General features: G+C 34.4%; 1 protein-coding gene across 3 annotated transcripts in view; it reads left to right on the forward strand.

Annotated features, from left to right (window-relative positions):
• TDRD3 (tudor domain containing 3) overlaps positions 1-22,691 on the forward strand; it is a 206,823-nt gene that overhangs the window by 147,898 nt on the left and 36,234 nt on the right. For 2 of the 3 annotated variants that reach the window (XM_036755196.1, XM_036755197.1), the window contains one exon: positions 8,738-8,863. In XM_036755196.1, coding sequence (XP_036611091.1) covers positions 8,738-8,863 — 126 coding nt within the window. Of the gene's footprint in view, positions 1-8,737; positions 11,817-22,691 lie in introns of those variants that run through there. The other variant, XM_036755195.1, reaches the window with a different exon arrangement.

The following is a 22,691-nucleotide window of genomic DNA, read 5'->3' on the forward strand; positions in this document are numbered from 1 at the left end:
GCTTGTCAGTACAAAACATATATCTCTATATAAAGTAATTTTAGAGGAGTGGGGAAACACTAATGATGATGGTAATCAGGCATGGCCTTATGTAGGAAGTGGAATCTGAGTGGAGCCTTGAATAGAGCTAGGGTTCCAGTAGACTATATTGAAGAGGAATAATGTTCTAGGCATTGGGAGTAGCCTGTCCAAAGAAAGCAGAGATGGAGAAGAAAATGTCATGTATGGTGAAAAACAGCAAGTAGTTCAGGTTAGTTAGAATGATGGCTGCTAGAGGGGGGAGCAATGGGAATTAAGTCTGGAAATATATCAGAGCCAGACTGTAAAGGACTTTAAATGCTTAAAGAGAAGAGTTTGTACTTTATCTTGTAGGCAGTAGTGGAGCCATTGAAGCTTTTTGAGCAAGGGATTGACGGGGGCAGACTGTACAATTAATCAACTGTGTTGAGGATGAATTGGAGAAGAGAACAACCAATTAAGACACTTTTCGAGCAGTCCAGGTGTGAGATAATGAAGTCCTAAAATAGAATGGTGGCTGTGTAAGCAGAGAGAAGAGAATAGTTTTGAGAGATTATGGAGGGTGAATCTGCAATCTAATTCAGCAACTGGTTGGATATGAGAAATGAGAGAAAAGGGAGAGTTAAGGATAACTTTGAAGTTGTTAACCGAGATGACTGGAAAGATGGTGCCCTCAACAGAAATCAGGAAATTATAAAGAGGGATGGCTATAGGGTGAAAGATAATTCTGTTTGAGAATGCTGAGTTTGAGATGCTTTTGGAACATCCAGGGGGAGATGGTAAATAAGCATAGTATTGCAGGCGGGAGCACAGGCGAGCCGTGAAAGCTAGATAGTTTTAGAAGTTATCTACATAGAGATGATATTTGAACCTATGGGAAATGATGAGGTCACCAAGAGACAAAAGTATAGAGAGATAAGAGGTCCCTTGATAAAACCAAGGTTTAATCAGGGTGTCCCAAAAGTCTTAGTGCAATTTTAAACTTTAATAGCATACACATAAAGGGCAGAACATGAATTATGATCATCAGTAGAAGTTGAGGTCAGATAGGATAACCACTGCATTTTTATCTGTGTAATGAAAACCCCCAGGGAGTTCGTGGTCAGCAGTGTCAGATGATGCAGAGAAATCAAAAAGGTTAAGGACAGTGAAAAGGACCAGTGAATTTTTTAGTTGAGTAGTTGGATTGGAAGCTAGATTGTAAGTGGTTGAAATGTGAGTGGGAGGTGAGGAAGTAGCAGCAATGAATATAGATAATTTTTTTCAAATAGTTTTGTCTTTAAAATGGAGATGTGTGGGATCATTTACTGGGAAGATAGTGTTAAGTGAAGGTTTTTTTTTAAAGATGGAATGTAGTCATTAAAAAAGAAATAATCTATCAAGAGAGATTAAAGATTTTAAAGGGAAGGGGGATGATTAAAGGGACAAATTTTTGCATGGGATGAAATTGGAAGGTACAAGTAGAGGGGGAGGTTGAGAAGGTCGATCTTGTTAAGAGAAAAGACCACCTCTTCCTTAGAAATGGCTACTATAGCTATATCTAAAGCTGCTACTGGGCCAAATTCACTTCCCTTAGTAAAAAGATTAAATTTATGTCCCAGAGAATAGAACCAGGACCATTGAATAAGTGGAAGTTACAGGGTTGTAGGTTTTTTGTTTTTGTTTTTTGTTCAACCTAAGAGTACCTTTCCTAACAATTGAAATTGTCTGAAAATGCAGTCAGTTGCTCTTAATTAATGTGTTCCCCATCACTGGAGGTGTTTAGTGTCATATAGGCATGTTGTTATTTGCATAATTATCATTTAAGTACCTTGAAACTGCTTGATGAGAAGGAAGTCTATAAAAATATTAAATACTGTTTTGTTCATAGAATCTTGGTATTTGAAGGGAGCTTAGAGGCTAACTGTCCCAGTGCATATGGTGCCAATATTCCAACTGTTGTTTGTTAACATTTTATTAAATCATAGAAATGAGAGCTAGAAAAGACCAGGTAGGTCGATTGGTTTACTCCCCTTCTGAAGGAGGATATTTCTCAAAGCATATTTTTGATTGTTTTGTCTAACATGATTCTATATGACTAGAATGATGAGGCGTCCTGAACTTCTTTACATTGAATATTCCGTAATCTAAACAAATAGGTCATACTGTTTTTGATGTAAATTCCTTTTCTTATGTCCATCCTATTGTTTCTCATCCTTACTCTTTTGACTTTTAAAAACTTTTCTTTGCAGATATTTTAGGTACCACTATAATTTTTATGGCTGTGGTTTCTTGGCTCATTTTATTAGAGGACTGTGCTGAAACCATGGTCACTGTTTTACTGTGTCTGTGATAAATTAGTTTAACTTTGTACCAGCTACTGTTTGCCCCCATTCTTCCTGTTGTGCAAATGCATGCAGTCGATCACAGAAGGCAAGCCAGTTGGTTTAGCAGAGCAAATTCATCACCATTATGGGAAAAGTATATCAAAGTGTAATATACATTCAATTTCAGTTCACTTCCACATTCATTAAATGGTTAGTTACCTAGTAAAGCACTTTGCTGGGCACTGAGGAAGGATGAGTTTTAGATAAGAAACTTACAGGTTAGTAGAGACAGAAGTAGATTCACAAACAGATAACTATAATATAAAATACTACTTGATAAGTACCGTAGAGAGAATTCAATATGCAGAAAAGGAGCTAAATTCTTCTAAAAGATCTACAATAGGTATCTCCATTTTCTTGCCTCCCACTCTTCTTAAGCTGTTATAATCCTTATCATTCCACTAAAACTCTTCTCCCCAAAATTACTAATGATTTAGTTGCCATATCCAGTGGTCTTTTCTCAATCCTCATTTTTCTTGACCTCATATATCACCAGTGCAGTACCCACAGCGTTTGCTGTGAATGTGCAGGCATATTCCCAGGTTTGAATCAAAAGATATAACAGATTCTTCATTGAAGATGAAACCAAGACATGTATTCAAACACCAGAAAGCCAAATCCATCATAGTAATAAAGAAGTCCATGTACATTACCAATGCAGGGGGCACTTGCATCCCTAAACCTTCCCTCTGGCAGGCCACCCCACAAACAAGCTCCCTTAGGCAGAATGCCCCCTCTCACTCACGCTAGCTGCTCTGCCTCACTCTCACTGCCTTCTCTACTCTTTCAGCAAGCTCCTCCCACCACAGGCTCCATGTGACTCAGGCTTCCTTGTGACTCAAGCAGATCACAGAGGCCTATTAATGGACAGGAAAGATCTTTCATTTCCATTAACATAACACCTCTCTGCAGCCTTTGACACTTTTGATTACTCTTTCTCCTCCTTGATACTCGTTTCTAGGTTTTGGAGATACCAGGCTTTCCTGGTTCTACTCCTAGTCATTTGACCAAGCCTTCTCTGTCTTCATTGCTGGAGACATGCCCAGATCATGCCCTTTTAAAATAGATATCCCTCAGTGTTCAGTTCGGGGCCCTCTTCTTTTCTCTGTCTATACTACTTCACTTGGGGATTTCATCTATTCCCATGGATTTAATTGCCATTTCTATGCTGATGATTCTCAGATCTGCCTATCTCTGCCCCAGACTCTTTGCTGACCTCTAAATATTTATTAATTGATTATCCCATTTATGAAAGAAAATATTGAGAATGAAGCTGTGAAAGAAGACTGACAACAAATTGTTGAAGATTTTCTCATAATTTTAAATGTATTTACTAGGTAATAGGGAGCCACTGAAGGTGAGCAGAGAAATTATATAGCCAGATCTATGTATAAGGAAGACTAATTTAGCAGCAGTATAAAAAAATGGACTTGGATGGGGAGAAAATGGAGATGGGAAAATCCATAAAAAGTCATTATCAATTGTCTTGGTAGGTGGCGATGAGAGCCTGTGGTATTAGAGTGATGGCAGCAGTAGTACAAAGGAGGGGACAGTTATAAGAAATGTTATAGAGCTGAGTCTTTAGTTGCAATAGCAGCAACATATCCATAGCAGCTCATTTACTTAATACTGTTTTATTCCTCCCCCATTATCTTTTGGTTGAATTGCAATATATTTTTTACTTATTTAATATATTTTAGTTGGGAACCCCCCCCCCACCTCTCTACTTAAGTAATTGTTCCATTGTTATTCTGCCTTTTCCATGCATCCCTTTGAAACTACTAAATTATTCTAATGTTAAGTTTCTTATACATACAAAAAAAATTGTGTGTGTGTATGTGTGTGTGTGTGTGTGTGTGTGTGTGTGTGTGTGTGTGAGAGAGAGAGAGAGAGAGAGAGAGAGAGAGTATTTTTAGCACTAATGTGTGATAAATCAATATATAGAAATTTGATGAATTTCTGGTATATCCACAGATACAGATTGGCATCCTATAGTCTTAGAGCTGCCCAAGTCACACAGCTTTTATGTGCAGCAGGTGCCACATTAACTCAAGTCTTCCTGATTCTAGTCTTGGCCCTCTACACACTACTTCATGCTGCCTTTCCCTCTCCCTGTCTCCTGCCCCAGTGTGTTTTTGGTTTATGTCTTTTCCTTTCTATATATATTCATAAGATAAACTTTTCCCAGAAAACTTATACACTTAAGAATTGTGACTTGTAGTTTTCTTTCATGTATATGTATATATGTGAGTATATACACATTTATATGTGTATGTACATACATACGTATCTATGTATGTATGCATGGTTGTTATGTCTTGCAGTATGATTGGTTTTCCACTAGATGGAACTCACTATCCTTTGATCCTTTCAGTCATGCTATTGCCTTGGAGAAATTTAGAAGTCTCTATTTCTTTTTAACTTATCAACTCTTTATTAACAAATTATAGGAATTTGTAACTAGTTTTCAAGAAAGGAGATAACAGATATTTTTGGAGAAACATACTAAAGGTTAAGCCAGTAGACTTTTGTTAAGAGAAAGACTTCCTGTTTAGACTTACTTTACATATGCCCTCTGATGTTCCCTCAAATTTATTTTTAATAATTTTGGCATCTGCGGGTCAGATCTTTCAAACTGATGTGGCAGATTTGATTCTGCCTTTTGAACTTCTAAGTTTTGCCTTAGAACTAACCACTTCAGAATCCTCTGGTGGAGCTGTTCATTAGCTAATTGGTGCTTAAGCCATGGCAATTGAGCTATTCTTACTTCAGGTAATGAGATAGCAGATTCTGTTCTCTCCTCTTCTCCCTTCTAGTGTTCTCTGTAGAAATAGACAAACTCTAAATAAGGCTTTTCCCTCCATCTTGTTTGCTCGTCTCACTGATCTAACAGAGCTTGGTAATAAGAATGAGATATCTAGCTCAGCAAAATCATCCTGTCCTGATTTTCTGTCTCAGTGATATTTTTCATTTTTTCCCTTACCTCTTTCAGTTGAAGGGAACCTTAAAGCTAAAAGGAATACTGGTGGCCTGGAAACATTGTGATTTCTTATTGATCATATTAATATGGAACAACTGTACAATAAAAAACATGCAACATATTTTTAAATTAATACTAATACAGTTTTTGTTACAAGGATAGAAAAATTTATTTGGCATAACTTATATCCAGATTTAATCTTAGCATAAAGGGCTTACCTAAAATGGCAAAATACATAATCAGGCAATTTTCTCAGATTGTGGTAATTTGGCCAGTGACATCTTGTTAATGATCAGAAATTGCTCAGTTTGGGGGACTTAGTTATTGGAGCTTGCATTATATTTAATGCTTTATCCAATTATAAATTTCACAGTGTCAGAACTTAGTAAGTTTATGCTGAACTTGTATGTTTAGTAGTTTGTTTTAAAGATCAGTTATTTGAAATCTATAGGTAGTAATTATTTGAGCTATAGCCATACAATATTTTTACATCATCGAGGGTATTCTCAAAAGACACACTTATTATTCTAGGATATCATTCTCTCTGATTTTCTTATTTACATAGGTCCATTTCTCTTTCATCTTATCCTCTGTCAGTATAGATGGATGGATGTTATTGTGACATATTCCCTGACTTCCCTGACCATTTATGTGTATAATCAAAAATCTCAAAAGACTCATAGAACAGATGAATAATATTATTATTGACAGTTTTAAAGTCATACTGTAGAGGAATAGAAATATTACGTTTGTTAGGCAGTTTCTTGAAGGGAATTTTCCTCATGTGTAACATGGATATAGGTAACATAATCTTTATTATCATTTATCATACTTTGAAAGAATAAAGTATAGTGAAACCCCATCTTTATGAACATCTAGTGGAAAGATTATTGTATAGCTGAATGCTAGCCAATTAGTGATCAGGACTTTACATTTTAACTTTTAAAATAGTTATGGAAAAATTTGCCATTTTTGTTTATGGGGTGTAGGGAGGAGTGTTATTTACTATTTTGAAAATTGGTGCTAGATTTTTTTGGGAACTCCAAAGCCTACTCATTTTAATTAATTAGAATAAACATAAAAACTTGTATATTAAATAAACATTGTGTTTCTAGTTGCTTTTTGAACCTATCTGCACATTGATCTATTGGATTCATTCATTTGCCCCTTCAAAAATATTTTATTTCCTACTATTTGCTAGGTTCTACGAGATAGACAAAGATAAATGAGACATACCTTTGAGAAACTTATAATATTTTAGCTAAGTGGCTTTAATGAGCAAGGCAGAATATGACAAGTATCATAAGGAAGACATGAACAAGTGTTTTGTTTAGAGGAGGAAGTTATCACTTCAGGTTGGTGAGAGCAAAAAGTGGTGGGAGTGATGGCCTTTGACTTAGACTTGAAGGATGGATAGGATTCTGACATGGAGAGATTGGGGTGGAGGCTTGGAGCAGGGGGAGGACCAAGCAAGAACAGGGAGTAGACTGTGGGCCAGGTTAGCCACAATGTAAAGTATATGAAGATTAGTTAAATTAAATAATTCTAAAAAGATTGAAAATTGAAAGCACATTGAAGCCTGACCAGATCACTGGGATCAATAATTTATACTTTATTCAGTGAGGAGCCACTGAATATAGATAAGGTAATTGAGACACAGAAGGGTAAAGTGACTTGCTTAAAGGCTACGCAGTTAGCAAGTAGAAGTAGAATTTGAACCCAGGTCCTAATGCAAATGCTGCCCTCTTTTCACTATACCATGCTGCCTCCTAAAGGATTTTGCTTTTATAAAGGGAAGACTTTACCGTATTTTTAGACAAATTGGGAGAACTTATGCAACATAAAGGACTGTAAATATGCAAAAGTATGGACCAAGGCCCTGGAGAGCACCAAGGGAAAATTAGCTTTGAAAAGAAAGACATTTCTTTATTAGAGAAAAAAGAGGAGCAGAAGTAGAATTTTTATAAACTTAGGAGGGCAGTTCGGGAAACTTGATTTTAGTTAAGTGGAACATGAGATCATCACCTGAAAATTATGGGGATAAGGGCAGGGTTGGAGAATTGAAGAGAGTGGAAGATGTTTAGACTTACAGCTGTGGGGGATATGATATGGACTAAAGATGAATAAAAAGACTAGCAAATTAAATATTAAGGGCCCAGATTTACCTTGGTAGCATCAATTTGCTGTGAGCCCAGTATGTTGTTTAAAGCTTAGAAAGAGTTAAAAAAAATGTAGATGGAAGGGAGTCATTCCAGATTAGAGATTTTTGTCATAGCACTTCAGAGTTGGAATCATGTAGTCCAATGGTGTCAGACTCAAAGAGAAATGGATCCTTGCTGGCAGCATATTGACTTAGAAGACCACAAATTAACATTATGTATGTTGTATTATATTTTTATTTATTTCAGTGCATATTTCCCAAATTATATTTTAATCTAATTGGGTGCAAGGGGCTCAGTTTGAGACCCCTTTTGTCCCTCAACAAAAACTTCCCTCAATAACATACCTGAGTGATCATCCAGTTTTGGCTTGGAAACCTCTAGTGAGGTTTACCTCCCGAGGCAGCCTTACTTATAGATAAAACAATATCATGGGAGGAAGGCTTGGAGCAGAGGTTAAGTAACCTTACCATTAGAAAGTGAAAGTCACTGCAAGGAATCCTATAGACCATCTTTATAATGGAAATAACATATGCTGCATAAAACAGTGTTTGCATTTTCCTTCTTGTACATAGGTATATAGAAGTGAGCAGAAGCAAAGTCTTCCTGTCACTTACTTCCTTAACAATCCTGAATTTTTTCATTGCTTTTGCTACTTTTTCAAGTCCTGGGGATTTTTCATTTAGTTTAGTTTTATTTTAAGGCAGAACCAATTATAAGCATGCCAAAGTGGCAAGGTCTTCCCGTTATAAAAAGCAAAATCCTTTAGGAGGCAGCACGGTATAGTGAAACTCTTATATATTAAGAAACAACAACAACAACAAACCAGCTATTACCTATATGTTAATCATCTTGGCACTCAACCCATTTTTCAATTGTACAACAGTTTTCTTGGCCAGAGTTGGACACTAAGTCTCTGTAATTAACAATATAAGATGTAGCAATCATGCCTCTTACCTCCTTATAAAGTAAACATTTGCAATGATACTCTTGGTGTTTTCTCCCCTTCTTTGTCCTAGATCTGAAATTTAGTAGTTTACTTTGTTGTGATTCACTTAGCATATTTAGGTACGCTTATATATTTGTTAACTCTCTTTATAATCATTTGAATATCAATTTTCTCTTTAGTTTAACTTAGAATATATAAGTTAAAATAAAAAATCTTATTTTCAGAACAGAATATATTAACATGTCTAAAACATTTTTTTTTTAAGTTTTACCGGGCAGAAATTGAAGCTCTTCATTCTTCTGGCATGACTGCTGTTGTTAAATTCAGTGATTATGGAAACTACGAAGAGGTGCTTCTAAGCAACATCAGGCCCATTCAAGCAGAGGCATGGGTACGTGATCACAAATTCTGTACAAAGACATAATCTACTTTGAAGAAAGTATATAGCTGTAAAAGATTAGCCATAAGTCATGCAGAAATTGAAGAGTACTTTGCTTAAACTGGTTACCTCTAAAAATAAGATCTTCATTTAATAAGTGCATTGAATAACAGTAAAAAATTGAACACTATGGAATTATTTTTCTTGTATAATAAAATTAAATTGTATTGTGCTTTGGAAATAAGTACCCTTATTTACATGTTAGAGCCAAAAAATTATTTGTATGTGCAAAATGGGCTTTAATGCATACGTTCTTTCCCAATTTGTTACTTTAAATTTCATTAAATTATGCCCAGAAAGTGTCAAATTGAAAGTTCTGATTATACATGTTTATTATGTGCTGTTTCAGTTACATGTAAAAATTAGGGAAGAATGCTTTTAACTCTACTTATAAAAAAGTAACTGCTTTTATTACATGTATATGTATAGTAAACACACGTCTGTTTAATAATTATTTTATCAATTATATTGGCCAAATGTTATGCCAAAACTGTATTATATTTTTGAAGTCATGATTTAAAAATGATTGGCCTTGTGGAGTCCAACTTTATAAAGGCTTTATGTGGACTTTATAGAGATACAGTCTCAGCTACATTTAGGTAAAAAGATGAGTACATAGTAAAATTTGGCTTCTACCTAGCATTTATATAAAGATATATTGGAAATTATTCTTACAAAGTTCTGCTTATTGTTTCTTTATCTTCATTTTATATTAGATAATTAGAGGACTAACTTCTTGCTGATTATTTCCTTTACTTAAAAATCTCCAAACATGATAGGAAAATTTCAGGCATGTAAATTATCTTCTTGCTTAATGTAAAATCCATCATTTTCTTATGAGTTGCTCTCCAAAGTTTTACTTTTACAATGACCTTTTTTAGTTGTCTCCACCCTCATCCAGGTAAAACCAAACACAATTAGGAACAATAAATAAAATATTTGAAGTAGTGTTCATCTTAGGGATTCTCATTTTTCTATTTCACCTAGACAGAATACAGTTTCTCAGGTCTCTGTTTCACAGATTTATAGTATTTCTGATAGCAATAACAACTTTCATTGTTAGGTAGATCTTTTTCCTCAGTTTTCTTTGAACTTGTGGTTATTTCCTGAAAGACTGAAATGCTACTTTTCTAATTCATATTTGTTTGTTTTTCTGGGAGAAGCTTAAAACCATTTTTTTCTTTCTAGCATTTTTTACTCTTCTGTCTTCTAATATGATTATTTGATTATTGCTCTCTTCTCTTTCTCCATTTGCATTTCTTTTTCCATTTTTTACCTGCTTTTATTGGGGAAGATGATTGTTCATGCAGACAAAATTCCTTCAGGTTGTGTTCTTATTTGCCTTTCATTTTTCTTATTATGTCTATTAAGATTATTTTAGGAATTACAGTTAGGGATTCAAGTAGAGTTCTCATGCCACCTAGGTTGTAAAGATTATTTTTTGGAGTGTCTTTGGTCAAAGCTTTATTTTATTCTTCTTTCCCCAAGCAAAATTTAGTTTCAAACTTTTGCTTCTTCACTCTTTCCCCATTTTTATCTTGAGTGGCTATAGACAGCCAACACAATTACACTTTTTCACTTTAGTTCTTCCATTTAGCACTATTTTGTACTGAAGTGAGAACATTGCTTCAAGAATGATTTCTGTCTCCCCCCTTTCACATTCATAGTCTTCATTACATTAAACTTGCTTCTAGGAATATACAAGTTCATTTGGTCCTTGTGTTTGTCAGGTGCCTAGGTAGTGATTCTATTCAGAACCACTGCAGTATTCTCCAAGTTTGCCTATTTATATATAATTTCATATTCTGGACTATTGAGTTTTTTAGCCAGTTCATTTTTTTAGCATGTGCTGCATCACTGTCCAATTCAGTGTTCCAAGTGCATCTGAATGATGACAGTGATCTTCTGTAATATATGGATGAATTATTTTACAAAAAGAATCAGTAGGACAAGAGAGTCATTAGAAGATCCAATTATCTCCTCACCTGCTTGTGAGTAATCAAATGACTGTCAAATTTGAAATGCTACAGTTTCTAAAAAGTGTTGTAAACATGCAACATATTTGGGGATATTATTTATTATTACTGAGTCTAATATGTTTTTTCTCTGCCTTAAATTTCTTCATAGAAATCATTCTTGACATGTAGAAATCATCGCCTTAGCATTTCTTGGCTCTTCTTTCTTTTAAATAAATGGATGTGCGTATTCATATTCATTCAGAAAACACCTGAAGAAATGTACTGGATAAGATTTTTAATGAATTTAAGCTATAGATTGTGTGGGATCCCATTAATCTCTTAAAGTTCTGTTTTGGCCATCTATCTGTATCTTCTTTCATGGCTTTCCGTCTGGTGAGTTGTAACAGATTGAAGCTTAAATCCGCCATATTTATTAGAAATACCAAATGATCAAAAGTAAAAGACTCACTGTGCCAATAACCAAGTAATTTAAAAAATCATATGAGATACATTTAAGGGCTGCTTGTTACAGGGAGATTATTAGAGGCCTTACACAAGTCTTTATTCACACTGCAGATTGTAGATATTTTTTGTACCTTTTTAGCTCTTGCACCACTTATGGGCCATTACTATTTTTATTGAAAAATTATACTGTATCTTTTATTTAAGAGATTATATGTTTCTTTCTTGCACAGAGTTTTCAGAAATGTACCTCTCTGTTTTCCTAAATGTAGCAATGATCACTCAATGATGAATTTTGTATTTTACAGAAAAAAAAAACCCTACGTATAAACTTTGAAAGCCTTTATAGAAATAAGTTGCTTGTTTTGTCTCTTAAAGGTATAAGGGTACATTATCAAATGAAAAGCATGAAATATTAAGAGACTCTGAGAAAATTAATAGCCTGTTATGTGGAAAATTAAAATAAAATCAAGATAATACTTAAACTAAAGTGTTAATTTTTTCTCATAAAGTACAGGAATGTGGTGTTTATAAATTTGTGCCTAAATGAAGTATTTATTTGTTATTACCATCTGGATACTTTTTTCATTTTCTTTTATTTCATAATCCTTCAATGATGATATTACAGGTGGCTAGATATTTTCTGATATTATCAAATAACTTCTTTCCATACGCAGTTTTACTAAGCCAGATCTTAGTTTTATCAATAAGTTATATTTGATTCTTAGAAGGAACTAGATTTTTCCCTAATTCTTTCTTGTGGTCATGAGTTTGAAGTTTTGTATCTTTTGTGTAGTCTATTGCCTGTATCGTTTAACTTAATTTGTGGTCAAAATATTTTGCTCATCCTCAGGATGAAGGATGTAATTTTTTTTTCTCACATTGGTTTCTGAGATTAGAAAACCTTCCCAAATGAAATAAAGGAAACAATAAACATTCTTATCTATTATTTTTATAACATAAAAAACCTAGAATATGAACTTGTTTTCTTTCCACTGTATTAAAAAAAAATCAAGGGCAGAAAAACTGTTACTTGTGTTACCTGGAGGCATTCTCTGAATTGGTTCCTTTTAACTATAAAACTAATGCCAGGAAATCAGTAAAAAGATGCCAGAGGCAATTTGGAAGCACTATAAAATGTCCTGCCTCTGCTGTTCAGGAAGACCTTTTGTGTTTTCGGGTTGTTGTAGCTGCTAAAAGCGTTTATAATACCAAGAAGAATGTTGCCAAAGACTGTTCTTCTGAGCATGTTCATAACCCAGATTCTGGTGTGAGAGTTCCTTTTGTGTCCTAAGAAATATTCTGTTGAATTCTGTTTTCCTTTTTTATTTTTGAGTTTTTACATCTGCATTTTAGTGTCAGAAAATATTAATAGTTCATATATCCAATAAGGAAAATCAGGATTGCAGAGAGGAAGAATTCCCCAAGACTGTGTGCAGTAGGCTAGAATCCTGCCTCCCCCTCTCCCCCATAAAATAAAATAAAATGAAATATAAATAAAATAAAATGAAATTTGTATAAATAAAGAAAAGTGGCCAATTTGAAGAATTTGTGGGGTTTGGAATTTCACAGACAAAAGTAATTAACCAGAAGTTTATAATGATAATTTTATATGTATTTACAATTATGTAATTCTAGAACAGGAACATTTACATTTTTCCATAGTATGCCACATGGTCAGAAATCCCTCGTGTATGGGTCTCGTGAATTTCACTATAAAATTAAGTATATTGCATTTCATTTACAATTACTAATTTATCCAAGCTTGCTCTTAGGACACTTATTGGCAGTCAGTAACACAGCACTACTGGCAGGCAGGTGGTGAGTAAGATTGGCCTGCTAATTCATATGTACTAGCTAATTACTTACAATTTTATTTTGCTAAAAATCTCAGGTGACCCGTACCTTGTGATCAGGTGGGCTGCATTTGGCCCATGGACCAATCTTATTGTTGAGCACTTGAATTTCTAGAATCCTTCTTAGGATAGACGTTCTTAAGACTAAAATTTTAAGTAGCATCTCTGTTTTTAAGCTTTTTTCCAGGTTTAAAACTCAGATGATTTGAGATGTTCTGTGTTTAAAGAAATAGTAAATGTTAGGAACTTCTTTAATGTCTTAAATACATAAAATATTTTAGAGAAGTAATATTAGATTTGCAGATTATCTATCAATATCTTTTGATTTTCCCATTCAAAGCCCTTTATTTCACATCTTAATGAATTAACAGTAAAATAAATTCCACTTCTCAATGATATCAATGTGTGTTGAAGGTGATTTTGATTTTGATTTTTATCATAGGCTAATGTCCTTATTGAGATATTTAGTATCACATTAGTATCTTCCTTTATTTATCTTAAAAGGTTTTTAAGATAATAAACTAGAAATGGAAAAAATATTTAAATTGAAAAAAGAACATTAAGAAATATTCTCAACAATATTAAGAAACATTCACAACAAAATTACGTCTGTACTATTTAGTGACTTTGCATTTGAAAGGACCATTAAAATTATTGTATCAAATTTCATAGGTTTCTTTATAAACCATTTCAGAAAGATTTATCCAATTGTTTCAAACCAAAAGGTTTTGCAAATTGTAATAGCTAATGGAAAATTCATTCAAGGTTTTTTTTTTCCTATTTTTCTTACTTTCCGAAGAGCTCCACGTGTATCTAGATAAATTTTTATTTTAGTGGGTATATTTGATCTTAAATTTCTCTACTTAAAACATTTGATGTCAGTAAAATACTTAATATTTTCAACTACAAGTACTTGAAGAGAAGAATACTCTTGAATAGCTGAAATATTGCAGAGTTTAAGGAGCAAAGCTCTGGCCTAGGAGTACAGCCATTTAGGCTCCAGGCCTGGCTGTGCCACTGGCCAGACTGTATGCTTTGGGCAAGTCACTAATCCCTCCCTGCCTCAGTGATCCTCTCTAAGGTGTTGTCTTCTAAAACTCCAGAATTCTATTATTCTTCAGAAGCACTGCACTAGAGTAGAAGGAGCTCTGAAAACAAGTCACCTAAGTGATGCTCTCCAACATTGATTATCTGTTATCTGAGCTCAATTTCCTCCTCTGTAAAATAGGAACAGTAGCACTTGCACTCTTTAAATCTTAGGCTTGTTGTGAAAAGCATGCTGTATTACTAGGGGAAGAGGGATGGTAGCGGGTGGAGGAGGGGGAGGAACTAATTACAAATATTAAATGTGTCTTCATGTTCACAACAAAAAAGAACCAAAAGGGTCATGAAGCTTTGCTGTTCACATAAAATGTTTCTAGTCTTTTCCTTGGAGGAAAAAAATTTATTGGATCTTGGCAAATATATATATATATATATATATATAGTCTGTTGATTCTTTAGTACTTCCCTTCATAAATGTTGTATTAGGACTTAGGGCATAATATATAAAAAAAGAAACCCACAGATTCCAGAACTACACAAGGTTTGCAAAGTGCTGTTGTAAAAAAGATATACTCTATGTAATCAAGTAGAGTGTGTTGTGCAGTGGATAGAGCCAAGAAAACCTAGGTTCAGGTCTTGCCTCTGATACACACTGGTCATGTGACTCTTGGATTAACCTCTCAAAGCTCTAGGCACTTCTCAATTAATCACCAACTATTAAGTATCTGCTATGTGCCAATCAAATAGGCACAGTTGTACAAAGAATTAATGAAACTGCCTTCTTACAATGAGCTTACATTCTAACAGGGTGACAAGTACATATATTATATACATATATATGTATATATACAGCATAAATATAAGTTAATAAATACATGTACTCACATAGTAGTTCAGTATAAGGTAAATCAGGAGGGAAGGCACTAATAGTTGGGGGAGAGCAGGAAAGGCTTCATGTTAAAAATGGTACCTCAGGTGGTACCTTGGGAGGGAGAGAAAAGGAAGGAGTATATTCCAGGTGTAGGGAATGGCTATTGCAAAGGCAAGAAGATGGGAGATGGTGTGTTGTGAGTGAGGAGTAGTGAAAAGGCAAATTTGACTAGATGGCAGAGTGTAGAAGAGGAAGGGAACAAGTATTTATTAAGCACCAATTATTTTCCAGTCGTGCTAATCGTTTTATAATTATCTCATTTGATAACTATGGATGACAGAGTGCTAGAAGGGAGATGGGCTGGGACCATATGTGTAGATGGGACCATTTTGTGTAGACCTTTAAAAGCTAAACAGAGGAGTTTACATTTTATTCTAGAAGAAGGACTAAGCCACTGAAGTTTATTGAATAGTAGAGTCACATGCACAAAAGAAAATTAGTTCAGCAGAAGTGCGTGGTATTTGCTAGAATGATTCAGTATTTAAGATAGAAAGAAAAATTAGGAGACTTGCAAAAATCTAGGTGAGAGAGAATGAGGGCATTAACTACAATGATAGTTACATGAGTGGAGAAAGGGGTGGGAGTTGGAGGGAGAAACAGTCATTCAACAGACATTAAGCACCTACTATGTGCTAAGCACTGTGGATACAAAGAATGGTAAAAAAACAATGGGGGAGACAACATGCAAAATACCTATGTACAAACAAGATACATACAAGATAAATTGTAGATAGCCTACAGAAAGAAGGCACTAGCATTAAGAGAGATTAGGAAAGGCTTCCTGCAGAGAGTGATATTTTACCTGAGACTTGAAGGAAGCCAGGGGAGTTAAGGTGAAGATGAAGAGGGAGAAAATGCCAGGCATGGAGGACAGCCAGTGAAAATTCTTAGAGTCAGGAGACAAAGTGTCTAATGTAAAGAAAAGCAGGGGAGCCATTTCACTGAATCACAAACATGTATGTGTGTGTAGGGGAGGGAAGAGGTTAGGTAAGGTGTGAGTAAGAAAACTAGAAAGATAGGACGGGGCCATAGATGTGGGAGATGTTGTAAAGGGGGAGAAACAACAACACTTTGCCACCAATTGTGTTAGGGATAATGAAGAGTCTGTGATGATGCCAAATTATGAACCTGAGACACCGGAAGAATAATTGGAAGAGTGAATGATTTAGAGGAAAAGAGGATGAATTCAATTTTAGACGTTGAGTACAAAATGTCTTTAGCACATTCTGTTTGAAATATTTGATAGGCAACTGGTAATCCAGTACTGAAACCTAGGGGAGAGACTAAGTCTGCATAGAGAGGATAGTTAAACCCGTGGGAGCTGATGAGGTTACCAAGAGTGAGTGCAAAGGGAGAAGAGAAGGCTCAGGATAGAAACTTGGGGAATACCCACAGTCATGGGGTATAATATCAGTGATTAGCTAGCAAAGGAAATTGAGAAACATTCAATTGGCATAAGGGGTCAGTCAGGAGAGAATAATGTCACAAAAACTCAGAAGAGAGAATATTCAAGAATGCAAGATAGTTGTTTCAGAGGCAGTGGATAGTTTGAGAGGATCAGGATTCTTAAGACCCAAAGTTTCATAGAAGGTTCTAGGCTGCATTGGTAGCAGGAATTTCCTCATGTTGGAGTCACCCATATCCATGAAATCACAGGTTCACCCCCTTTCTGTATCCAATATATCAAAACATCCACTATGCAGAGAAATATTTAAAGTAATAACAATTCATATTCACACAATAAAGTTACAGGATACTTTATATGGTAGATAATTATCCCCATTTTATAGATGAAAGAACTGAAGCTCAGCTCAAAGGATTTGTCAAGATTGCACAGCTAGTAAGTAGCAAGCCAAGATTTAAACTCATTTTCTTTTGTTCTCAAGTTGAGTGGTCTTTTCATTACCGCTCCAAGTTCTTTCTCAAATAAAGAATTCAAACCTAGTGCCCAAAATTTACCTGCTTCTCATTTTAGCTGCACCATGTACAATTTTATGTTAGTCCTCTAATTAGACTAAGAAAAAAGGACTGCTTTAATCATTTAAATGAAATCATTTTTCTCAAATCATTTTTACAAAATTTTGAAAAAAAATATGGTTTAATTGTTTTAAATAGCATCTCACACAGTGTATAAAGAGTTCTAGAATGGGAGTCAGGAAGACCCAAATTCAAATCCTTCCTCAGGCACTTAGCTATATGACCCTGGGCAATCATTTAACCTCTCTCAGCCTTAGTTCTCCCATCTTTAAAATGGCAGTAATTATAGCACCCATTTCACTAGGTTGTTAGGAGGACCAAATGAAATAATATGTGTAAAATGCTTTGCAGACTTTAAAGCAGTAAATAAATGCTAGCTTCTCTTTACTATAATCCGAATACTGGGATTTTTTTTGTACCTGTCATACCTTTCCAGTAGCTCTCCTATGGAATTCCTAATAGCAGAATTCCTTTTTCCATAGAATATGAACCAGAGAAGTCTGCTGTTATTATACACTATGTAAATGCATTTTGTACTCTACGTAAATGCATTGGAGAAAGGTTTTTCTGGATTATCTGGATTTTAAAATCTCTGGATTACACTCAGTTGCAGTGGAAAAAATAATCAATAATGAAACCCCTTTGAACATGTTTTACATTTTCCCAAAGTAAGATGATTTCCCCCTTCATTTGTTAAAATGCCTATATGTGTTTTTTAAAAAATGTATTATTATTTATTTCATTAAACATTTCCCAGTTACATTTAAAAAATTTAAAATTCATTTCTTAAAATTTGAGTTCCAAATTCTTTCCCTCCCATCCTCCCAGAATGGTTATATATAGTAATTAAGACAGATAATCTTTTTGGAATCAAAGGACTTGGGTTCACATCCTGGTCCTGTTAATAGCTGTGTGACCTTGAAGAAGTCATTTAACTTCTCTAGCCTTCAGTTTTCTCATCTATAAAATGGAAGGTGTGATGAACTAGCTTAGCATCTCAAACTCAAATAGAAAAGGGATTCCTTTGGCTGCATATTGACTTAGAAAACCATAAATTAACATTGTGTTGTATTGGGTTTTTTTTTATTTTGTTAAACATTTCCCAATTACATTTTAATCTTGTTTGGGCAAGATTTTGACACCTCTGAACTAGATGACCTCTAAGAGATCCCTTCTAGTTGTAAATCTGTGATCTGATGTTATCGTATTGTATGATTATTGAATATTTCATTTCCTTGGGTTAAGATAACTTCCTTCTTCATTTGTTAGAATTCCAAGGTGTTGCCTAAGATGGGTAATCTTTCTTTTTGAAGCTATATTTTATGTGACTTTACTCATTTTTAGGCCTCCAACTATAATCCATAAAATAGCTTAAGATGAATGATTCTGACATATTTATGACATTTTAAGTATCAGGGTAAAAACCTGATTTTCTGTAAAACCTGACAGATAGTTTCACAAATACAGAGTGAACTGTTTCTTGTTTAAATAAAATTGCTTTTAGTTAGGAGATTTACTTAAATATATATGACTGTAGCACCAGATATATTATTATTCCTCTTCTAAATAAGGAAATAAAATTATGTTTCTTTTGATAAATAGCAACCCAATATATAGAATTCTGAGTTGATGGAACTGGAAAAGTAAGAAGTAAATTTGGTCCACTTAGATTGGCTTTCATTCAATTTTGATATTCCCCCTCAGAGAAATTTTAAGGTAATTCCTGGAAAATGGAGGTGGTAAAAAGCTATAGTTTCAAAGGTATGGAGTTTCCAAGAGAACACATTTCTTTTGACTTAAGTATATTCTGTCTTTCCAGGGATACCCATATTGTTAATTACTTGCTGCATTAGAATTTTCTTTTTTCGCAAACTCTGCTGAACTTCATGAAATTTAAGATGTATACATTATTTGAAAAATTTGTAGCTTAAGAACTCTGTATATTTCTTCCTCCAAAATGCAGCAAATGCTTCTTTCCCCAAACTACATGAAAGTGGTAAAGTGAATGAGACTGATTTTCCCATAACTATGCCCATTGAACAAGACTAATTGAGTCCCAGTGTTCTTGAGTTTTCCATAGTCCTGCTTAACCCTCAGGAGGCATCCTGTTTAGCTGTTTTTTTTTTTTTAATCTAATGCTGTCTTCATTTCTGATGGACTTCCTAGGTTTCAAATACAGTCTTAAAAAGGATGAAAAAATAAATGTTGCTCATTGTGCTGTAGACTTTAATCCCTTTTAGATGGAGCTCCCTCAGTGTACCTTTCCTCTTCTATAGGCAGTGATGGTGAATCTTGATGAGGTTAAGGACTACAAATGGATTTTTGATACAATCTGACTACAGACCATAATGGGCCATCTGTTGTGCTTTCCCTCTTTTTAGTCTTGCATGTATTTGTCTCCAGTCATTTCTAAATGCTGTTCCTTTTTCATCTTCTCAGTTATTATTTTTCCTTAGTTCCCTATTTCTAATTCATCATTGTATCTTTTTGGCCTTCTTCCTCTTGGTGTCTTCTTCCATTTCTTTTATTTATCTCCACCTCTGTTGACTTGTGGTATCTATTGGAGCATATGGATGTCCCTCTCCCACTCCCAGTCCCTTGAATCCTAATTCCCCTGGACTTCACTGGACCTCATACCACTTGTTCCAGCGTCATGTGCAGTAGGTTTCACCATCACTCCTCTAGGAAAAGAGTGAAGTTGAGCTGTCTCCTTGAGAGAAACACTCTGGTGTTATAGAGCTTCCAGTTCCATTAAAGGAGGGAACTACTGGCAAGAGCTTGACACCTTGGCCTGAAACAACTACCTTAGCTGCCTGTCATTGGGTGAGCTCCATCAAGAAGGGAAAGGAAGTACTGCAACAGTGAGTACATTTTATTTATTTTCTTTTTAAAGAAAAACATAGAAAGATTGTTTTTTTTTAACATTGAAGTAGAGGCTTACATTATTAAGCATCTAGAGTGTTTGATAAGGGAAAAGAGACATGGTCTTGCCAGTTGTGGCATACAAGTCACTGTTAGCATAGTCCAACTAATTACTTCCATGTTTCAGATTTTCCAAATGTAAAATGGAGCACTTGTTTCTGGCTTACGTTGTTAAAGATTTTACAATCCTCATATTAATGATATGAGGTCCTTAATGACACAGAATTCCATATGATTATTTTAACTTAAGGCATTTTTTAAAAAGCCAAACAGAAATTTGACATGTAAAAAGCAAGATTCTTTCTTTTCCCTTCATAAAGAATTATTTGATCGTTGTTTGACTTGATATCATTATCCTTTAAAATCATTCATGTTCCTGATTATTTTTTGCATACTTATAAGTAATTATGGCATTAATAAAGATGTTTTACAAAAGGTAGTTCAGTGAATCACTGTATTTCATGTGTAATTCTTTCCCAATTCATTGGACTTTAATTTTTCTTTTAAACTTTGTATTTTCAAGCATTTTGAGTGTTGATACTATATAATGTGTATTGTTTTGAAACTTTAAGGAATGAACATTTGCAAAATTTCTTACTGTAACAACTTATTGGTGCCTTTTCACACAATTTCTATATGAAAAGGCATAGCTATAGTGAATTTTATTATATACTCCTAAAGCAAATACTGTTTTTACTGTCAAAACAGTCTTTAATAAAGACTATCAGACCAAAAAAATCCTGAAAGTAAGTGAATTTTGCAGTATGTATAGCTATATGGTAGCTATATTTGTTGTATATCTAGCTACACAAGGAAGGGAAATCCTAAACAAACCAAAAGTTTTCCTCATTTTGGTGTTCTTTTCTCCCTCCAGGCTAATAAAGATATAGTTATCCTTTAAGATTATTGATGTCGACTTTTCAAAATGTTATTTAAGGACTTTTGAAATCTAATATTCAAGTTATAGTTTTCCATTTTGATGGCATCATCATGGCTCCATTATCTTTTTATTTTACAATTACCAACTATTGATGTTAATGCCAATCCATTGGGGATGTATATAACCTAAATATTTAAAAAATTGATTGACTAATCCCAGAGTTCAATGAGAGGTATAAAAATATGCTTCCTAGTTGTTTTGGAGTCCGATCAGATCAGAATCTTTACCAGATCACCCATTAAACTACTGGTAAATTTAGTGGAAGTTATTGAGTAGTCGAAGTGGTATATAGTCCTGCTGGTCATTGTTATCTAATAAAAAAAAAAATTGTTACAGTCAGGACTGTAGATGTTCTTACCAGTCATCAGGCCTAATACTGAACAGATACTAAACATTATAGTTTAGTAATATTATTAGTTACACAAAAAGCTTTTTAAGCTAGTCTTGAAAATAGCACTGGCACACATGCCCTTAAAAGTAAAAGAATTTTTAAAAGTAGAAGATTGAATTAAAAGGCAACTAATAACAAGGTTTAATAATTACGTGTATTTGGTTTAAACAAACAGGACTAAATAGAATTTGTTGGAAGCTCCAAAGTGCAGCAGATCTTCAGCTTGACATAAAAGGAGATAACCTAACAATTAGTTGTCAGGAAAAAGAAAAGAGTACATCAGGAAGGAATTACTTTTCCTTCAAGAAAGGTTTCCAAAGTAGACTGACCTTTTGGGTATGTTGTAGAGGAGATTCCTATTAAGGTATAGGTAAACGAGGTGAACTGACATTACTACCATTCTGAGATCCGGTGATTCTCGTTGAGCAGACGAAAGATGAAAAATGACTGAGTTCTTGCCCTCATGGAATTTATAATCTAATGGTAGAGTTTGGAGTCTTATAGGGATCATCAAAAGGGGTATGTGAGGAAGGACAGATGTGACACCTTAAACTCAACCATCCATGCTTAGCAGTATGATCTTGTCTATGTGATGTCTTTCCCCTAGCTATTTTCAGGAAATCTGATGTTACCTTCTAGGTCATGTCATCTGCTTGGGCAAGAAGTAGTATGGAGCAGTAGTATCCAGTTTTTGTCTTTTAACTTCATAAACCTGAGATTCACAGTCCCTAGCGTGTTGTTTTTCCTGTTGTGATGACCACATTTTTGGTGCTGTTTAATGAATGCATCAGCTAAATGTTGTGAGCATTGAATATTTGAAAGCAATATGTTTCTTAGAAAATAGAAAAGAAAATACAATGGAACACATGTTCTAGTGCTTTCAATTTCCTCCTGTGATCATTATCTTGTGTTAATTTGTTTGGAATTAGGAAAGTACAGTATCATTGTTAAATTTTATCTAAATGGCAACACCCCCCACCAAAAAAAAATAGACTACAAAGCATTCTCCTTTCTACTCCCCACCCCCACAAAAAGATAGCAAAACATAGCGATCATATTTTGGTAATTGACTGTTTGCTAAAGTTAAGCTATGTGCTTCAACCTTATCAAGGTAGTATCTACTTCATCCATGTGTTTAACCTGTTTTTTGTATTTAGCATTGACTTTATTTACATATTTTAATCGATATGTATTTTTTTGTTTTACTTTGCATCATTTAATATCATGGAATCATAGATTTAGAGTCAGAAGAGGCCTTGTATGAAGGCCATTTAGTCCAACTCACTCATTTTGCAGATG

Source organism: Trichosurus vulpecula, chromosome 4 (assembly GCF_011100635.1).
Source record: "Trichosurus vulpecula isolate mTriVul1 chromosome 4, mTriVul1.pri, whole genome shotgun sequence".
Lineage (NCBI taxonomy): Eukaryota > Metazoa > Chordata > Mammalia > Diprotodontia > Phalangeridae > Trichosurus > Trichosurus vulpecula.